The sequence below is a fragment of the Sinocyclocheilus anshuiensis genome, unplaced genomic scaffold (assembly GCF_001515605.1).
Source record: "Sinocyclocheilus anshuiensis isolate Anshui unplaced genomic scaffold, SAMN03320099.WGS_v1.1 scaffold1302, whole genome shotgun sequence".
NCBI classification, from domain to species: Eukaryota; Metazoa; Chordata; class Actinopteri; order Cypriniformes; family Cyprinidae; genus Sinocyclocheilus; species Sinocyclocheilus anshuiensis.
The window spans coordinates 297,963-318,790 of record NW_015557126.1 but is presented as its reverse complement, the minus strand read 5'-3'; the positions used below and the strand labels follow the sequence as shown (position 1 = coordinate 318,790).

The 20,828-nt window shown below is 38.8% G+C and overlaps 2 protein-coding genes and 1 long non-coding RNA gene across 6 annotated transcripts in view; 1 reads left to right on the top strand and 2 right to left on the bottom strand.

Moving 5' to 3' along the window:
* Nucleotides 1-7,509, top strand: part of LOC107677879 (zinc finger protein 646-like) — a 9,101-nt gene extending 1,592 nt beyond the window's left edge. Inside the window, exons 2-5 of one of the 2 annotated variants that reach the window (XR_001632894.1) lie at nt 1,393-4,258; nt 4,407-5,498; nt 5,583-6,965; nt 7,037-7,509. Coding sequence is in view for 1 of the 2 variants with exons in the window: in XM_016472942.1 (XP_016328428.1) it covers nt 1,605-4,258; nt 4,407-5,498; nt 5,583-6,483 (4,647 nt within the window). In the remaining variant the exon portion in view is untranslated. Of the gene's footprint in view, nt 1-1,392; nt 4,259-4,406; nt 5,499-5,582 lie in introns of both variants that reach the window. The other variant, XM_016472942.1, reaches the window with a different exon arrangement.
* Nucleotides 7,510-8,243: 734 nt separating this feature from the next.
* LOC107677881 (uncharacterized) lies at nt 8,244-13,320 on the bottom strand. Its single transcript, XR_001632895.1, has 5 exons — nt 13,122-13,320; nt 10,780-10,884; nt 9,760-9,897; nt 9,612-9,664; nt 8,244-9,518 (listed from the first exon to the last, which is right to left on the bottom strand). It is a non-coding gene; the product is annotated as an uncharacterized LOC107677881 (long non-coding RNA).
* A 2,135-nt stretch (nt 13,321-15,455) lies between these two features.
* Nucleotides 15,456-20,828, bottom strand: part of LOC107677883 (E3 ubiquitin-protein ligase BRE1B-like) — a 12,086-nt gene continuing 6,713 nt past the window's right edge. For all 3 annotated transcript variants that reach the window (XM_016472948.1, XM_016472949.1, XM_016472950.1), the window contains exons 13-20: nt 19,992-20,254; nt 19,399-19,516; nt 19,135-19,284; nt 18,819-19,031; nt 17,843-17,968; nt 17,571-17,711; nt 17,378-17,479; nt 15,456-16,279 (exon numbers count right to left, since the gene is read on the bottom strand). In XM_016472948.1, coding sequence (XP_016328434.1) covers nt 16,103-16,279; nt 17,378-17,479; nt 17,571-17,711; nt 17,843-17,968; nt 18,819-19,031; nt 19,135-19,284; nt 19,399-19,516; nt 19,992-20,254 — 1,290 coding nt within the window. In that variant the 3' untranslated portion in view covers nt 15,456-16,102. The remainder of the gene's footprint in view (nt 16,280-17,377; nt 17,480-17,570; nt 17,712-17,842; nt 17,969-18,818; nt 19,032-19,134; nt 19,285-19,398; nt 19,517-19,991; nt 20,255-20,828) is intronic.

The window sequence follows — 20,828 nt, the reverse complement described above, 5'->3', positions numbered from 1 at the left end:
GGTACTTAGTGTCTTTCATTCCAACATAAGAAAACATTTCTGGAATCTGCATCTGAAATAGCATTTAGATGTATTTTGCACAGGTTATGTATCTCAGAGGGGACATGGATGCATTTAAACTGCAGTTACAGATGCATAAATAGGCCTCATGTTTTGTTTTTAACATAAAACGTTGAATACTGATATTTGAAATGATTTAAAGCATGAAAAAAATAGTCGAAATGTGAAATTAAAACTGCCAGTAGCTGACAGCAAGTGACTGTTAATGAGTGAGTTGTTGAGATTCAACCGATGAAACACTGAATCATTTATTTAACCGATTCGTTCAAAAAGTTGATTCATTAAATAAGTAGCGGTTGTGCGCGCACTTGTTTGCACGTGAGCAAAGGTGTTTTTAGGAGTCTACCTTGCAAACCCCAGACCACTGATTCGTCAAACCTGCTTTCCTGCAGTCCGTGTTCTTCTGACTTCTGACTATTTTGTAGTAAGTAACGAATATGCTTCGGGGAAATGTATTGGAGTAAAAGTATACATTTTAGTTAGGAAATGTAGTGGAGTAAAAGTTGGCTGAAATATAAAATCTCAAGTAAAGTACAGATACTCCCAAAAAATACTTTAGTACTGTAACGAAGGATTATTACTTCGTTACATTACACCACTGCAAATTGGTTTAATCATTGCTTGTATAAAAGGGGTGATTTTGTACTCTTAATGAACACTTTTTTTCAATGTGACCATACAAAAAGTGCTTATTAAAGGGGCAATTCACCCAGAAAAGAAAAGTCATCATTTATCCATTGAAATCCATATTATTTTGTCCCAAGTTCTGTTTTAAATTTTGTTTATTTTTAATTGTTTGTTTGTTTATTTTTAATTGTTTATTTTAATCTATTAATAATTGATCAAATTGGTAACAATAATAGAGAATCTGTTTTACCTTGTCTCAAATTCCTTTACTCACCCTCATGACATTCCAACCCTGTAGGACTTTCTTTCTTCAAACAGCATTAAAGGAGATATCAGGCAGAATGACCGCTTCAGTCAGCATTTACTTTTATGACATTTTTAGTCCATACAATAAAAGTGAATGTTGACTGAGACTGTTATATGGAAAGAAAGTCGTATGGTTTTTGGAACAACATGAGGGTAAATGATAGAATCTTCAGTTCTGCATAAATTTTCTCTATAAACCAGTGCATTGTTTCATTACAGTAATGTTAGAATACTTCCTTTTATTTATTTACTCATTGGTTATGTAAACTCAGAGCTTTTTGTCAAAATTTAGTCACATTAGAAAAAGCAATGTAATTGTTAGCTTTTCATCATTTTCTTGTTATGCAATTGCCCTGCGTAAACTTAATGCTAAATAATGTATGGGTTTTCCTGTTACAGATTTCATCCAGTGCCTGCGCTTGCATCATCTTACCAATGATGTTTTTCCAATGGAATGGAACAGATTGTATTCTCAGCTAATTTTTTGAATGTTGCCTTTACGTTCAGACCTCTCAGAACAGGCCAATTTGATAATAGCGAGGACAGGTGTGTCCCTCACACTCATTCAAACTGGCTCTTGTTGACATTTCTTATCATTATACTATACCACTATGGCTATGCAAGAGCCAGGCCGGACCAAAGGCTTTTCGTGTAGACATTGTGGTGTAGTATGTGCAAGCATGCCCAATCTTTTGGAGCATACTGAAACTTTTCATCATTCAGAAGAGGAACGGAAGTTCAAATGTGATGAATGTGGACGAGGCTACAGGCATGCTGGCAGCTTGGCTAATCACAGAAAAACACATGAGGTTGGCTCTTTTCAGTGTCATATATGCTCCAGGAAGCTCTCCAATGCATTGGCTCTCAAAAGTCACCTGCGCATCCACACGTCTAGAAAGAAATACTCTTGCACAGAATGTGGAAAGGCTTTTCGCCTTGCAACTCAGCTGGTCACCCATCAAAAGGCCCATCGCAATAAAGAGTCTCAAATCAGGACAAAGGATTCTGCAAATAGTCTTATTGAAAGTAATTATAAAGATGTTGAGTTGCTGCATCTAGATGAGATGGATTTTGACATTATACCAGATTTGCAGCCAGACATGAAGCTAAATATTGCTCCAACGAGCAGCCTTAGTAATGATGCAGTGTCAGAACACATTTCAAATGCCACCACAGACAGTGACATGGCAGCTGAAGATGATGCTGGAGACAGGCCGTTTAAATGTGACTTGTGTGACAAGACATACAGACATCATGGCAGCCTCATAAATCATAAGAAAACTCATCAAATGGGAGTATTTGAGTGTCCAGTCTGTTTTAAACAGTTCAGTAATCTTGCTGCACTTAATAGTCACCAGCGAATCCACAGTAAAACCCGTGGTCGTCTCAGTGTGCAGACCTCTAAAGCTGCCCTCACAGACTGCAAGCAAGAACTTGCCCCTCATGTTATGTCACAGAATGGTGATGCTAAAATACATTTTTGTCACCTTTGTCAGGTTGCTTTTACTAATGGTGATGAGTTTCAAAATCATATTCTGTTGCATAACTCCTCCTCTGTGTCATTTGAGCTCCCTACCAACTTGTCAGAGGAGCACAGTTTCTCTTACAATGATAGTGTTACTCATTCCCCAGAGTCTAATCCTTATCCCACATCTAGTGACACTCCACCATTGCCTCCGTTACTCGATAAATCTGTTGATTATGGCCAATCAGATGGGCCATTGGAAAATGGTCATATTTATCTACCCAACTCTTTAGATGAAAATCCATTGACTCTGCATGCTCCGGGACAGCCAGTGGCCCTACCATCAGAAAACCTCAACCCTGATCATTTAGGACAGGGTACTGATAACATCAAAGTAGAAGATGCTGACAGTTCTGTCCGCCGATTCAAGTGCAACATCTGTGGCAAAAGCTACAGGCATGCAGGCAGTCTTATAAATCACAAACGATCCCATCAAACCGGGATCTTTCAGTGTTCCATCTGCCGCAAGAACTACCCACATTTGGCAGCTCTGCGAAGCCACCTTCGGATCCATAAGGGGAGGCCCACATCTTTGCCTGCTAGTTCTGAGGGTGACTGGCTTTCCTCAGAGCCCTTGACGCATGAGAACCAACAGAACTGTTTTCCATCAAATGAGGAAGATGTAAGTGGAATATTAGGCCTTCCTCAGGACCTGGTAGATTCTGTGCAGCATAAATCTGATGACGAGCATGTGAATGAGACGAATGCTACTGAATTTCATGAGCAGTTTGACAATTCCTTCACAGATGGGCACCTACCTCAGGATGAACACCTCATGGAGAGGCACATGTGTGCTGACTGTGGTAAGACATTTACTGATATTGCAGGAATCAAGTCACACATGTGTCCCCTCCTAAATCAGCAGTATCAGACCATGATGAATGGCTCACCCGGTCACATGGACTTTCATAACACAAAGCATCAACATTTCTTAGGAGAGTCAGGTGAAGATGTTGGTTTTGAGGGACATGACGGCAGTGCAGCAGAGGCCTATTTTAGACAGCATACCTTTATTGACAACATTCATAGTCAGATGAGTGACAGTGAAGATGATGAAGAAGAGGACGATGGAGAGATGTATCAGTGCTCAGTGTGTGGGAATCACTATACTAGCATGCGTGCACTGCGAAGCCATCTCAGAGGTCATACTCAAACTCATGCCGCACCTTCAGCATGTGGCCCATCATCATTGTCTTCTCTAGAGGTCAAGAAAGATGAAACGAGTGAAAATCAGCAGGGTGACTGCAGTCTGATTATCTGCAGCACTTGTGGAGAGAGCTTTACAAAGAAACAGGACCTACAAGCCCACCAGCTCCTGCATAGCAGTATGGAAGATAATCTGCAAGAACAATTTGTATCCAACCACCAGAATGAGCTCAAACCAAAAGTGGAAATCGAAAGTATTATTTGTGGGAAATGTGGCATAAGCTGCAGCGATATTTATCACCTCAGTAACCACAGCTGCACAGGACAACGAGATGGACAAGTGGGGGAGAAATGTGGGGAGAAACCGCTTCTTAGAAGTGCATTTGAGCAAGAACTTTTGCAGAAGAGTTCACATGATGGAGAGCACCAGTACAAGTGTGACCAATGTGGTCGTTCGTACAGACATGCTGGATCATTACTCAATCATAAGAAGTCTCACAAAACTGGAGTGTTTCGCTGCTTTGTTTGCCAAAAGCGTTTTTATAATTTGCTGGCTCTCAAGAATCACCAGAGGACACACTTTGATGTTAAAAAGTAAGTGTTTAAAATATATGTTCAAATTAAACCTCAGAATTTGATTGCTTCGAAAACAAAAGTGATTGAATAAGATCATACTTCCATCTATATTGTTTTACAGCCAAGTTCTTTTTTTTTTATCTGATATTTTTTCTTTCTCTACCAGGCATAGATGCACAGAATGTGGAAAAGCATTCAAAATCTATAAACAACTGTTGAATCACCAGAAGGTACATCAGGAAAACAAGGCTAAGATTGAAGAGCTCAACAAACAAATTCAGATACTCATGCAGATGAGTGGGAATGCCTCAGGGAGTGGAATGCAGGCACTTAATTCCAGCAGAAAGAGAATGAGCAGACGCCTTAAGCAACGGCAGACCTCTAACAGTGATCAGTCTAGCCAAGAAAAAGAGGGCCAGATGAGAGATCCCAGGGACCCTCGCCCTTTTGTCTGTGATCAGTGTGGGCGAAGCTATCGACATGCAGGGAGCTTAGTCAATCACAAAAATTCGCACAAGACAGGTGAATATTACTGTGCTTTGTGCAACAACACTTACTCCAACCAGCTAGCAATGAAGAACCATTTACGAATACACTTTGCCATCAAAAGACACCGCTGCCAAGACTGTGGAAAGGCCTTCAGGGGAAACAAACAGTTACTCAACCACACATGTTCAACCAATAAAAGAAATGCAGCAGCAAGAGGAAAGGTCAGGGGCCACAAACAAAAAAAGGATTTGACTTGCAAGCAGTGCCGTCTTGTATTTCCAGATACTGAACTACTTGAAGGACATACCTGTAGCAAAGAGACTGCTCCTGATTCTGTCCCCCCAGGAGATGTAGATGATGACGATGATGCGGACCTAGAAAAAGAGGAACGACCATTCAAGTGCAACATTTGTAGTCGCAGTTATCGTCACGCTGGTAGCTTGTTGAACCATAAGAACACTCACAAAACAGGCCATTTCACCTGCTCCTTCTGTGCCAAGCCCTTTTCCAATCCCATGGCTTTACGAAACCACACACGCATTCACACGCAGAAGAAAAAGTATGTCTGTCCTACTTGTGGTAAATCTTTCCGTCTCTCCAGTATCCTGTACAATCATCAAAAAATCCATGCACGGGGAGTAACTCATTACAGCTGCCAAACATGTGGCAAAAGCTTCCAAGGAAAGTCTGGGCTAAAGAGACATCGCTGTTACCGAAATGGCAGTCCAAGCTCTACTGTAAATCAGGATGGCATGGACAAATGCTACACGTGAGTCATTTCTTTTCTTTTCTTAAATGTTATTTGAAAACCTATCCTTTCCTTCATCTGATGCAATCTTTTCCTTTGTTACAGGTGTGATCAGTGTGGACGCTCTTATAGACATGCCGGTTCCCTTCTCAACCACAAGAAGTCTCATTCTGCTGACCTCCTCCACTGCACTCTCTGCCTCAAAACATTCATGAACCCTCTGGATTTAGAGAGCCATTCTCAAATGGCTCGCCACTGCTGCCCAGATTGCGGAAAAACCTTCTGTGAGTTTGCACACCTGCAGAGCCACATGGAGGTGCATAGTAAGGAACTCCCCTATTATTGCAACATGTGTCAACAGAACTTCCCAAACCTGGCTAGTTTTCAGCAGCACCAGGAGCTCCATGGCAGCTTGCAGGGGCAGTCACACCATGAGCAAGGTATGCAGATGCAGCAGGATTTAGGCTGGGACTCGGCACTAGACCAGAAGATAGGAATTCAGAGCCTTCCTAAGATCGATTCAGCCTTCAGCCGAGCGCACGGATTCCCTGAGCCTCAAGACCAGCAGGAAAGTAGCAAGGGACACGGTAGGAAAGAGAAAAGTCATGTGTGTGAGCACTGTGGGCGCACTTACCGCCACGCTGGTTCACTGCTCAACCACAAGAACAGCCACAAGACGGGTTCCTTCTTCTGCTCGGTCTGCCAAAAGGAGTTCACCAATCTCATGGCGTTGAAGAATCACCGGCGCATTCACACAGAACCCAAACGCTATCAGTGCCTGGAGTGTGGCAAGGCCTTCCGGGTCTCCACCCAGCTTATCTGCCACAGGCGCATCCACACCAAAGAGAAGCCCTTCTCCTGCCTCCTTTGTGACAAGCATTTCTCTAGCAAGTCCAACCTTCGGCACCATCAGAAGATGCATCAGAATACCCAACAGACTTACGAGTCCTCCTTCAACGTGGATGATAATGCGTTCATGGGACTGGGTGTGGACCCTTTCCTCTAAGGCCACGCTCCAGTCTTGCCGCTCCAAGGGAAGATTTCAAAACAATATTCTATTACAAGACTCGTTCTCCACCCAAGGCCCAATGCCAATAATCGTACATCAGGTTTTCTGCTGTACTTGTCCAGATGGTGTCGCACACAGATGCTAATCTCGGCAAGACTTGCCTCCTTTACGGTTGTGTCTTTAATGGACACTTAAGACTGGCATTGATAAGATACTACCTCTGGTAGGGACAGTAATACTGTAGACATTTTAGAATAAGTGACAGTGCCTGTCAGAGACCATTTTAGATTTTTATTTTATTTCAATTGTTTTGTGTCCCCAAACAGTGCACAAATTGTTTGGTACTATGATAGGTCTCAGACTGAGAGCTTGGATGAGTATTTCTGTCCAGACTCTTACCTAGTGCTGCCTTCAAGAGCCTGACCGATTATTTGGCGTAATCGGAGGGGGAACAAAACAAGCTGTTATTATTTTTAAAGGTATTATGGGGATAATAGGATACATGCTATCCTTCTAATTATGTTTGTATTAAGTGCTTCCATATTTTCAGGTTATCGTACTGCTCATGGTAGATGTGTTGTAATGATCGTCTCATTAAGACCAACATACTCCTGATGTTCCTGCAGTTTCATAATGGATGACACTGGTAAGGCTGTTAAACAGCAACCTTCACTTAGGCCTGTCTTGTAGAAAATCTCAAAGATATTTATTTATTTAAATAGAACTATTTAAACCTTACATTAATATTTGAAATGTAAGCATATTTCTTGTCTTTAATACTGTTAAATGTGGTACACATTATGCATGGTATTAAATGTGTGATAAATGCTAGATTGGTCGATTATGTAAGTATTCTAGATAATGGTTGTAATCACTTAAGAAATACCTCTTTAAAAGCGTTCACAACAGCATATTAGAAAGAACAATAAACATTTCAGTTTTCTTAGTGCATACTTTTCTAGTAAATGTTTTATGAAGTGGAAGTATGTTCAAGATTTTGGAGCACAAAAAATTAATGGACCCCCAAACAAATCCATGATCGGTCGGGCTCTATTAGGGCAGGAATTCACAGACTAAACCCTTTTCAACAGTTTTTTAAAAATGCTCAGGTCTCGCAACTTACTAGACGCAATGTAGAAAATACATTTAGCTTGATGCTTCTAGCGTCAAGGCTTCTGTGTCTGTCTTTGATGCCAGATTGAATTTCAGTGTGCCATTTCATATCACCACGCTACTTGGATTAAATTATTTGTAAAATGGTTTCCTTTTAAGCCTATAGATCAGTGCTTACTGATTATCCAAGAGTAGAATTTGCAAACCTTCATGTATTAATGGCTTCAATGCATTTGACACAACTTAAACTGACAACTGAGACTCCCTGTAATCAGTTCTGTATATCTTAAATATAAAATATTTATTTTTGTTCACATGATCAATGTTTCTCTTTCTCAAGTAGGGACCTTAATAAGCAGATGGTGTTTATTTGTAGGTGTTGATACCCTCACTTTCTTGAACTGAATAAAAACAATATAATAGTGTGTTTTGGCTTCTATTTTTAGCCTTCTTGTATTTTATCTATCTTTTACACTTGAATTCCTTGCAGTTGCAGTGCATTACATGATTATTTTAGAATATGCAAATGAGAAATGAGTAGATGGGTTTATCATACTGCTGCCATATTGTTTCTTCAAGTGTGAAGACTCCAAATTACGTTTAAGAAAACATTTAGGAAAAGAAAACGTCAACAGACAAATACAGTACATTAGTTGTCTCTTTATTGCATTAAAATGCATAGTTTCCTCTGCAGTCTGGAGTAATTGTGAATGAGTAAAGGCACATATACACAACCAACTTTACTCAAGACTGACAGTGCTGTGCATGCTTCACAGGTTTATGTTTATCAAGATTCTGGACTAGCTTCTTGATTCTAGATTTCTGACAAACATGGCAGTGATTTGCATTGAGGTACATAAAGTATTCTTGGGAATTGGCATATAAAATGTGCTTAGTTTTCTTGAAAACAATGTAACTGCCAAAAAAAAAGACAATTTCTTTAAGCAAAGTATAATTTCTGGGTTGAAATGTGACAGACCTTTCCTTCACAGGTTTTGTGAGATTAACCCTTTACTCTTTCTAAACATGCTTGAAGTCTTTCAAACAAGTTAATTTCATTACTCCTCAGCATCTGCTGCATATAAATATATACATTTCCTAATGCCCATAGCTGGCTACACACATCTTCAAAACACGAGAGATTAAATGCATCACGATAGATGTATGTAAATATCACACTAAACTATCTAATCTCTTATGCGCATAAAGGTAGGAAAACTAAGATTGAATCTGACACCTGCAGCTCTTTTAAAGAATCTGTTAATGTCAGCTGGCAACTCTTCACTTTCAGGTCATCGGATGCTTTGTCTTCGCTGGTCTTCAGTGCCTCCACATCTCCAGAATGTTCATCAATGCCATAGACGGGCTGCTGAGCCAGTCAGTGTCAGAATATTGTTGTACAAAGATTACAAATACATTCAAATGGCTATGTGCCATGCTAAGTCTGTTTATAAGGCATATTTGTGTAAAAAGTAGCATCTCTAAGTCTGCTATGTTAAACTAGTTTCGGTTATTTGTGCTTATCGTGTTTGCAAATCTAACAAGGAATATTCAGGTGGAAATGCATCTACAGCATGAATGGCCACAAATCTTGGCAAAAACTGTCGCTAAAGCATTTTAGGGGTTCCACAAAAAGGAATATAAAATATGCGTTCTTGATGTCTATAGGATGTCACGTAGCACCTAAGGCTTGCAAACCTGTTCTGCACAGTGAGTGACAAGGAAGGTCTCAGTGCAGCTTTTTTGCATAACCATTTGCTATGCATGACATAGCCTACTAATGTAATAAATTAGACAAATCAGATGCTACTCATAGAACACTCTGTGGTTGAGGTACCAGCCTGTGTTTAACCGACTGGAGCATTAATTCACTGGAGTAACAGTCCATTTTCATATGCTGTCAGCTTGAGTTCCATGAGCTGCAAACATTTAAAAGATTGCATATGAACAAAACTAATTTCCTTAATGCATTTCAAAACATCCTAAGAAGTGTTGCATTTTTCAACCCCTACCTTATGAAGAACCTATACTGGATAAAGGGGTCCTGTTGTCTCTTCAATCGGTTCTGAGTTGTGAACAGAAAAAGTTGAGTTAGTTTTGAGTCCTGCTCTGAAAGAGAGTGTTTGTTGTTAAAAAGATGCTGTAATGTTAACATCTCACCACGTAAGGTCCTCTTGGACCTGCATTGATGTACTAGAACGCCTATGAGCAAGGCTCCGCTAACAATTACGGCTGCCAGGACAGATAAACTGGTAATTGCTGCCACCCTCCAGGAATTCGAAGGCACTATGGGTGGGCCTTAAAAACATAGGACAATGTTACTGGAAGACCTCCAGCTCTTCACATAATACAGAAAGAATCTGACCACTCCTTCTCTGTACGTAAGCTTTGACCTATTGCAAAAGCATCTACTTGCAATGCATTCTCATGTGTTTAACCTTATTCAATAGTGATGGGACCATTTTAATGACTTGAATCCTTCAATCTTGTTTAACAAAATGAACTATTTTTTTATTCAAGTTATCTTGTTTATTTGAGTGGACGTAAATTCTAATTTTTCATTGTAGTGAAATCCCCCATTTTCTTTGAAAATAATAGAAATTAGGAAATTATAATGCAACCCTGCTTCCGTCACAATAAATAAACAAATACATAAATAATAGATAAAACGGGTGGTTGCGACTTCTTATCTCACAAGAAAATACTTTTTTTCTAGCAATTCTGAATTGAAATCTCACTATTTTTACAGTTTCCCGCAGTTCTGAATTTATATCTCACAATTCAAACTTTGTTTCTTGCAAAAAAAAAAGTAAGAATGTTGAGATAAAAAGTTGCAATTACTTTTTTAATGTTCATTCAATGGCGGAAAACTGGCGTTCGTTCAGTTGTCACATGATAAAAGCAAATTAACGAATCGTTCACTCTTGTAGGCTATATAAAAAAGGGACAACACTGTAAATGGGGCGGAACCCTTTCAAAATAAGCCTACTTTGGCACTAATAGCCTATGTACTTTTAAAGTATGCCTAATATGTAGGCTACCCGTAAGGTAGCTACTAATATGTACAATTTAGGGGCAAATAAGGTAGACAGATGTACCTTTAGTTTTTGTATATCGGAGTTACCGCCTTAGTAACAGCTTTTTGTACCTTTTTTATGAGTTCGTGAGCCATATACTCACATGTGTCACATGATGGAGTTTTCGGGTACTGTTTGCATATATAACAAGGTACACATTGTGCGACATCTTTGTTCCAGAATTCGGATTTCAAACAAAGGGCTGAACCTGCCAAAATTGAACAAATAAGCACAAACACAAAAAGGTGTCAAATAGCGGCAGCAAATTACAGCGAAACTGACAAAAACAACTTCTCCGCACGCGTTTCGCATTTTGCACAATGGTCAAATTTGATGTGTTACTACTGAATAACGACCCAAGAGCTTTCTTCGCTCTGCCTCTTTTTCATATGAAATTAGTTGGGAAATTCCGTTGAAGTGATGTGGTGGTGCACTCGCGGGGAAACGGTATTACTCATGCTCTGAGTGCGTAAGCAAGTCTAAACTCGATCACGGCCAGACTATGATGCGGCCTCTGAGTGAATGCAAAGTGTCCCACTGCGACAACTGAGGACATGAAAAAGAGACTTTAAGAGAACTAATGGGTTGGCGAAGGAGTCATCAGTGAAAGCTGCGGGGCTTAGGGTTTGTCTTCCGCACATGCTTGCAATCAGGGGAGGTACATTAAAGGAAAAAGCGGTAAGGCAGGTACCACAGAAAGTCTTTCACATAAACAGCTGCGGTCTACATATGATTAACATCTGCAAACTAATCAGCTGCAGTGCTCTGTGACGTGACTTCTAGAACACCGGCATATTCTAATGAAGACTTGCTTTCAAAGGACTTCCTCTTGATGTCTCATCCTTGTGAAATGCGGTGCTAAATTGATCACTATCAAATGTAAATGATTAGTCAGAGCAACTTAATTAAATGAGTGATAGTGCATATTGAATGTCAAATCTTTTCTTGACAAGTTGTGTGACGAACAACGTATAGGCCTACTGCTCACGTTGATTTATAATCTGATATTGGCCCTGTATGGAGACTTTCAAGGATGCATTAGGCTACTGCATTCAAAATTCACTGAAACATAAAGATCTGCATATCTTTATGCCATATACATTAAAGCACATTTTAAAACAGTTCAGGAAGTAGGCTATTGAATCAGATTTCAGTACATTCTTATCTCATGTGGTTGAGGTTGCGAATGTGGGCTGCTCATCTAAAAGTTAATTCAGACATAGGCTACTGAAATCACAGTCCTCACCACTGCGCCCTTGAACAATAGTAAAATAGCAAAGCCTTGTATGTTTTATCATGCACTCCCAAGCAAGCTAAATGATCAGTAAACATCATCTTGAATTTCAACCCCTCAGTGTCTGTAGTACTCAAGCTTTGTAATCCAAGGACCCCTTTTGTCAAAGTTAATATTTGAAGGCCCCCCTACACAGCCTGGGGTTCTTCCTCTTGTAGGCTACTTCTGCTGAAATTATGAGGTGCCATGTTTTACTTTTTTTTTTTTTTTTTTTTACAAAGAATTGAATAAGTTATTTGTTACCAAAACATTTTTTAAAGAAAAGTAATATAATCAAATAGCCTAATTAAAAAAATATATATAGGCATTTGTATTAATTAAATGTGTCCGTTTTGTTTGCAAAGGTTGTATGCTGCACTGAAAAAAAAATCTATTCTTTAATTATTTTCTTAATTTATTTGTTAAATTATTTTTTACACAATTATACATAATATGAAGATGTTTTGCAGCCACCTTGGAAGTTTTTGTAAGGCCCCCTAGTGGGCCTGATGCCCCTAGAGAACCACTACAGTATATTGATGATTTAAGCATGTTTTGATGTTATGGTTAAATTCACAAGACTTTAAATCTAATTTCCTCGTTGTAATGTAACTTTGTGACATGACATGACATGAATCAGTTTTCCGTCTGTATTAAATCACTACTTAACTAAAGCCACTGAATATAACAAGGGCATATGGGCACTTTCCAAGACATTGCCTAAGACTTCTCCATAGCAAACAATCACTTTTTTCATTCCTGCAAGTGTTTTTACAATTAAAACTGTTCCAGCAGTAACATACACATGCCAAAGTAACAAAGGCACTACAAGCTTCATGTTCCTCGTGGAAAGTTGCAGCCTCTTGTTCTCAGCTGGGCACAATACAACCCACGGAGCGGGCGGGAGTGAACTAAGAGCATTGGAATGCGGAACCGGTGGGAACTGTAACTGGTAAAGGAAGCTATTACGAATGAGGCAGTTCATCGTCATTAACTCCACTGACTCCACGTCTCGCTATAGAGAGCCTAATATATATGTTCATAGCAAGAGGACAAATGAGACATAAAGGTTGGGACTTTCCTCACCAGCAGAAAAATACAGAACAAACGTCACACATACGCTCTATGATATAACATGGAGATATTAAGCAAGTATATGTGAATATTCTTACTTTTATCCGCGTTTATTCCACGAATAAGCGTGGCGATCAATAGAGTAATCCAATAGAGGCAACGCAACATAGCACCGGAATCCATTGAGCTTTATATATATTGAAATCCCACAGCGATTTCAAAAGATTAAAAGCCACAAATGGGTTTCAAGCATAGCAAAAGCAGCGCGTGTGAATGACCCACCCCAAACTTTCAGTCTTGTTTTAATAGCGCCCACACCCACGCGTTGGATTCAACTCCTCTATGAGTCATTTCCTATGTACTGTACTGAGATTCTGTGGCCGTATCTCAAAAGCTTGTGGGCCGTCTATGTAGACAGCGTTTAGGGCATCCGCGAGACTTAAAATTAGGTCTAAGAGTTGACAACCCACGTCAAGAATTTCCCAGCAAACAAAATATGTTCTAAGAACGTTTTACTAACGTTCCCTTTAAGTCATGAAAACGTTATTTCTGGATGTTCTCCGAACGTTCAGTTTTTAAAGTTTAAAAAGCGTTGTTTTCTTGGTTATGTAAACATTAAGGGGAACGCTCCATTTTATGATTTTGCAAACATGCGAATGTTCGCTTAGTTAGACAACTCCAACTCAAATGTTTTAGAAAAACGTTCCATAAACGATTTATAAATGCGTCTGCGCTTTGAGAACGTTATTAAAGAACTTTGAACAAACATTCTATTATTGTTAATGGAAAAATGTCTGTTCATAACTTTGCCAGAACTTTCTGATAACGTTCCCTTTTAGCAGGGTTACTGAGAACACAATCTTTTAAAAAATGTATATGTGATTTTAACATGAAGTTTGATTTGGTGTAATGGTTCTTATTATTGTTCACATGCAATGCAAAATATTAAGCACAAGCTGCAAATCTGGCAGGGGTGCAGAATTCGGCACAACACCTGTTGCTGAATTAATGACACACTGCCGATTCTTAGTGACTCAAAAACAAAAAGTGACTGACCAGTCTTTTTCATGCAAATCGAACGGTTCTCTTCGTGAATCAAAAAATGTATGAATCATTCGGTGTTTCTACTTAATCTGAATGAATGTTACATTTGGCAACAGACTGCTGATGGCATCTACTAAGAATTTCAAAATATTCTTCCTCAAAAGTACTAAAAGAACTGTTACTGTAACCGTTAAAGATCCGAACTCGTAAGGAGGAAGCGGAACCGTTAATTCTTTATGATGCCCAAAAACGATGTCTAAGCAAGCAACTCGCTAGGTAGGATTTGAAACACGGCCCTAGAATCTCTGTATTCACAGCACGACGATTGGAAAACCGTTAATGATGGTAAACGCACATAAACAGCCTGTTTGCGGACAAAGTTTCGACTTTACTTTCAAGAGCTACATTTACGTGAAAAAGACACCAATTCTCTAGTAATAGGAAATATCCGCCTTTATAATATTGATGGTCTTGTTGACGTTTGTTGTCAGACCTATCAAGAAAACAACTTAAATGAATACACATTTAAACCAAGTACTTTTTGTAAGAGCACGAACTAGAGACCCCAGTCTCCGCGCACAAAATATGTTTGAGCAAAATAGGCACATTAAAGTCACTCCACCCAACTACGTAATTCACTGTCACTGGTCCAAGGGAGCAAACAACAGTTCAGTGTTTGGCAGACACACAACACAGACTGCGAAGAAAAGCAGTACGGTATACAGTTACTAATACGATCAGAACTGCAAAACCATCGGTGCGGGGAATAACATAAGGTCAATTGCGCAATATAATGACAAACATTTACATATATATTCCGGGCAAAAATGTGCAAGTTTAAAAAAAACGCGTGGTAGGTTTTATTTTCTCCCCAGGACTGCTTCCCCTGTGATCCTCTTCTAATAGTATGCAACTATGCATATCTATCTAAACCAACTGAAGTTACTAAAGACATATGCATTGTGCAAATAGGATTGTACTGGCAGACAACATATGGACTTTAATATTACATTTGGAAAGCAGTTTCAATTCATCCTTTTGCACTAAGTACAACAATAACATCGCCATTAAAATGAAAAGCCAGATTCAAGCAAATCAATCTTCAATGCAAAATCACAACATAAAACCACACAACAGCTTTAACTGGTAAGGTAAAACACTTGCATAAAACACATTGCGTAATGTCTGTAAATGTTTTGTCTAGGTTGATATCAAAGCAGAGAACTGAGTTCACAAATAATTTTATCCAATTTTTATTTTATTTTGGTGAAATTGTGCAATAATTATTGACATACGTTGGTGATATATCAGTTATGGGCACAGTATGGTTGGATATATGGTACCTACTGAGAAATTGTGTTCATGAATATTTCTTGGACTCCAAAGTTGATTTCTGTTTTGTCTTTTTAAGATCACTGCACCACCATCTATGCTTCTAATTGTGCAGCTCTCCTCTTTCCACCCAGTACCCATCACATCTGTTCATTACTAACTTTAAGGGGTTCAATAACAGAGTGTCACCATAGAAACTGACTGACTCACTAACTACATTACTGGATAGAGTTACTGTACGACTCAAACGGATAAGGCCATAATTGTCCAAACAAAACAGTTTCTTTTAACTTTAAATGTCACTCATATTCTGTGGAGTTACGACATTTATGATATATTGAAATCTGAGCAGATACAGATTGCTTTCCTCTTTGTTTTTTCATGGTCATTCAACAAAATGCAGATAAAAAAAAATTCATTGCAGTACTTTAAAGAACACACAAAAAGTAAGAGACAAAACTCAATGGATTCCTCTGCAATGAAGAAGCACTGCTTGTGTGCTGTAGACCATGACTACTTCACAATTGTTTCCATTCTGTCAATGTCTGTTTGGTCACTAGCACCACCTATCACAGATGGGAGTGAAAGTGGCTCTCTAGAGCATTTTAAAATACCATATCATGGTAATCTTGTGCTTCCAAGACCACTTCATCCCTTTGTTTCTCATCTACTTTTTTCAGTTCATCAAAAAGCCCACACTAAATTAAGTGATGTAGATGCGGTGGAAGTCGTTTGCTCCGAATGCAGCATTGCATTTGGGGCACTTCCTTTGGCGAGTGTCGTAGCGAGTCTTCAAGCATTCATAGCAGAAGACGTGGAAACACTTGGTGAGGACAGTCTCCTTATCTCGGGTATTACAACAGGGACAACGTAATTTAGCCTAGAAAGGAGAAAACAGTCAGGTCAGCCAAAAATACAGTATTAAGCTAATCTACCAGTCATTAAATGCTTGAAATTAATTTCATAGACACATTAATTGTGCTTATATAAAAATATTTTTTTAAAAGGATGAGTTGGACCAAATAGTACAGGAAAAGCAGCCAACTAGCGGCCAGCACACATGGGGAAAAAACCCATCCCAGTTGGATTCCTCAAGATGTTGGCTGGAAGAATAGCCACAGTGTGTAATCTACGCAAAGTGTGGCTACTATGAAGAAGTTCAAATTATATGACAGTTTGACCTAGTTTGGTCACAACATGTTTCCCATACTTCCATTTGTGTTTTCATAACTTTGATGACTTCATTATTATTGTAAAATTGTAAAAATATATTTTTTCTAATTGCTTTAAATAATATATATTTATTTATAAGTTTGGGGTGAGATTTGTTTTTCTAAATATTTCTAAATGTTCTTAAGGTTGCATTTCTTTGATCAAATATAGAGTAAAATACAGAGAAAAAACATATGAAATATTACTACAATTTAAATAACTGTTTTCTATTTGAATAGATTTAAAAATGTGTGTGAATTTTCAGCAGCCATTACTTCAGTCTTCACTGTCATATGATCCTTCAGAAATCATTCTAATATGCTGATTTGGTGGTCAAGAAACCATCCAATATTTGCTGCTCAATATTCTTGGGGAAACCGTGACACCTTTTTATTCAAGATTCTTAGATGAATATAAAGTTCAAACAAATGGCATTTACTTGAAATAGAAATCTTGTTAAACATTATACTTAGTATAGTATACTTAGTCTTACTGTCACTGTTGATCAATTAAATGCATTTGCTGAATAAAAGTACTCATGTCTTCTTTACTCATGCCCCCAATATATAAAATGAGTAGGTACTGTGTCTGAAATTTTTACTGACCTTATACTGATTAATTTCTTCTTGCAGAATCTAGTATACTTAGTCTTACTGTCACTGTTGATCAATTAAATGCATTTGCTGAATAAAAGTACTCATGTCTTCTTTACTCATGCCCCCAATATATAAAATGAGTAGGTACTGTGTCTGAAATTTTTACTGACCTTATACTGATTAATTTCTGCTTGCAGAATCTCATCAGCATCTGTGTACACCTCAACTTTCTTCTGTTTCTCCAGCTTACGTCGCAGTCTGGACAAGTCCTCCTGAGAAGAACAGCACAGTAGAAGAGTTTCACACACATCGTTCTCACTCATTTGTATCCCAAACTTTTCTACAACACATGTGCCCATGCACCTGTGCTTTCTTGAGGTTGACGCTCTCCCTCTCACGGGCAGTTCGGTTTTCTAGTACTGAGGCTTGGATTTCCCTCAACTTGGTCTGAGTGTGTTCCAGCTGTACTTTAAGATCCTCGGCCAACTGGGCCGCCTCCACTGCCTGAGCCATCGTGCAAAAAGACAAGCATTAAACACACATCTGGAAATGTATGCTAACGGTTGGCTAAGCTGAGTCATGGTTGTCATGGACATGAGAACAGAGGTGGGCGTCTGTGATCTTTCCGGTTTTACCTTGCGCTTGTTGAGCTCCAGGGCTTGAGTGCGCAGTGCCAGCTCCTTCTCCAGAGTGACCAGTGTGCTCTGCAGGACACCCTCCTTTTCTTCTAGTTTCTGCACTACCAGCAGCTGAGCATCCACCTGGGAGAGAGTTAAAGAGCAGATGATACAACTACATCAGTATTTTATTTTTTTTTTTTTAAAAACAGAAGTTGTAAAACATTATTATGTGCAGATTTTATGCCTCAAAATTGAGAGGTCGATGAAGTTTAGCTTTCATTCTAGCAGGGATGAGCCTACTATTTGTCTGTCAACCAACTAGATTTTTTTCTAATTTTAACTTTATTTTTTAGTGGTGGTACATTAAATGTGATCAATTAGCAGACTTTTATCTGATTTCTGCTGGTTTCCATTTTTAAGGACATTTTTGAAGGTTAATTTTGTGTATTCATGTGCTACAAAAATTTGAGTAAAGATGGCATGTTATGTTAAAAATAGTGGAAAAAAAATTGAGACCCCTATGATCAGGTCATATCATGTCTACTGAGATACCATCATCTGAACAATTTTTTAAGGCAGCGTAGATATATACATTGCTGCCTATGATATCCCACCATCATGTATTCAATTCCATGACAGTTGATGTTTTTAACTTTTGAATTCATATCTAGCAAGAAATTAGTATTATAGCAGTTATGACCTAAGTTTTCTCTATTTTGTTGCAGATCATTAGACCGTTAGGCTGCCAAACAAGCCTGTCCAAAATCAGTTTTGTGCGATACCTTTGTGTGCAAACGCTGCATGCAAAGTCACTGTCTGATTGGGCAGTTAGGCAACAAGTCAGCCTAAGCTTCCAGGTGTAGCCAGTCAACTCTCCTGCCATAGAACCCACCGACTAGTAGATTATGAAAATATGTTTGTTTTGCACATTCCTAAATTCACGTGTGGGTGCATGGTGATTGTATGTCAAATGTTGTTTTTTTTTGCGTACCTGGGTTTTGAAAGCAAGCACTTGGTCTGCCAATTCCTCTTTCTCTTCCCGCAGAAGCTTATAAATCTGGTTGGATTTGATTCTCTCACTCATAAGTTTGAAGTTGGCATCATCTTTCTCTCGCAGCTGCTGCATGAGTCTGCTGTTCTGCTCCTGCATGTCTTCAAATGCCTGTCCCGTCACATCCATCTCACTCAGCAGAGCCTCTTCCTCCTGAAAGGTCCACACGGGCACTATCAGTTAATCTGCTACAAAGGCTATTGATCTAGACTGATTTTAACACAAATGTTGACAATACATTTGTTTAACTAGACACCTGTTTAGTAGCAGCCAGTTTTTTCTGTAAGTGTTCGATGGTCTCCTCGGCCACACGGATCTTGCGGAGAGCATCTTCATCTGCCAGCTTTTTGCTTTCCTTTCTTTCCCTCTCCTCCAGTTCCCGCACTCGCTGCCTCAACTCTTCCACCTGCCAAACAATGCTGATGTTAGCATTAAGACAAGGACCACCCCAAGTGAATTGCATGTTAATTGTTTCGCCACACAGAAACACAGCGAATCTTAGCTTCTTTTTCTAACATACTTCTGCTTTGGACTTCTTTTCTGCGGCCATAAGTTGCACTTTATCTCGCTGCTCCTTTGGGGCTGATTTGTACATGTCTAGCAGTAGTTTCATTTCCTTCTGAGATTCCTGAGCCTTTCTGTTGACATGATGCAAATGATGTGTGGGAAAAGTGACTCAGATGTGAAGTTCATTAAATGCTATACAATATGAGGTGATATTACAGTTGCCCAAAATTGAGAACATTAAAATACAACACAGAAAGTGCTTTATGGCTTCAGGTTTATATTTTGTGTGTGTGTGTGTATATATATATACAGTGGGTATAGAAAATAATCACCACCCTTTAAAATAATCACATTTTGTTGCTTTGCAGCCTGAAATGAAGACTGTATGCACACACACTTTAATTAAAATAAATGTCACTTGCTTTGATAGTACATGCAATGCAGTGAATTTTTAAGCAGAACTTAACAGTGTCCAAATATTTTTGGGGCCAATTCAAATCAATTATGATCCATTTAGATTCAGCATGATTGATAAAAGAGCAGACATTATTATAGGAAGTCAAGTAGCACTGAGAATCATGATGTAGGCTGAAAAATAAGACATACTTGAGCTCTCCTCTAAGCATCTTCAGTGTGTCAGAATCCTTCCTTTTCAGCTCCTCACTCCGCTGTCTCTCCCGCTCTCTCTCTCGCTCCCTCTCTCTCTCTGCCTCCCTCTCTCTCTCCCGTGCCCGTTGCCTTTCCAGCTCTCTCCTTCTCTCTTCCTCCTCCTCCTGGTCCTCATCTTCCTCTTTCTTAACTTCCAGTCCTCCGTCACCCACGCTTTCTTCCAACATCAGTGCACCTGCCTCTCCACTCTGGCACTTCAACTGAAAAACAACAGGAGTGACATTACACAGAGAACAATATTTAGTTAAAATTGAATAATTTTGAAGACACTAACAGCCCACATATGCAATAACAGATGTGTAGTTAATGGAAGATTAGCTAGTAAAATGTTTTGGACAAGTTTTTTTTTCTTTTTGTTTAACAATTTAAAAATTATTGAAATTATTGCTTTTATTGTTTGAAAATAAGCTATGTATTGTTTCATAAACATATACACACATATATATATATATATATATATATATACACAGTGCACAGCATAAATGAGTACACCCCCTCTGAATAAATATAAAAGATGTATTTTCTTAATGATCACTAATATAATTCATGGAAAGATGGCAAAATTGAAACATAATAAACAAATACTTAATAAAAAACAACAAAATATATGCCAATATTATCTGTAAGATAAGTCAATTAGCCAATTTTGTTTAAACTAAGGATTGCAGAAATGAGTACACCCGAGATTTAATTGAGAAAATTTATAATATTCTAGTACTTAGTATGTCCTCCAGAACTTAAAGTATACTGCTCTGACCCTTCTTGGCACTGAGT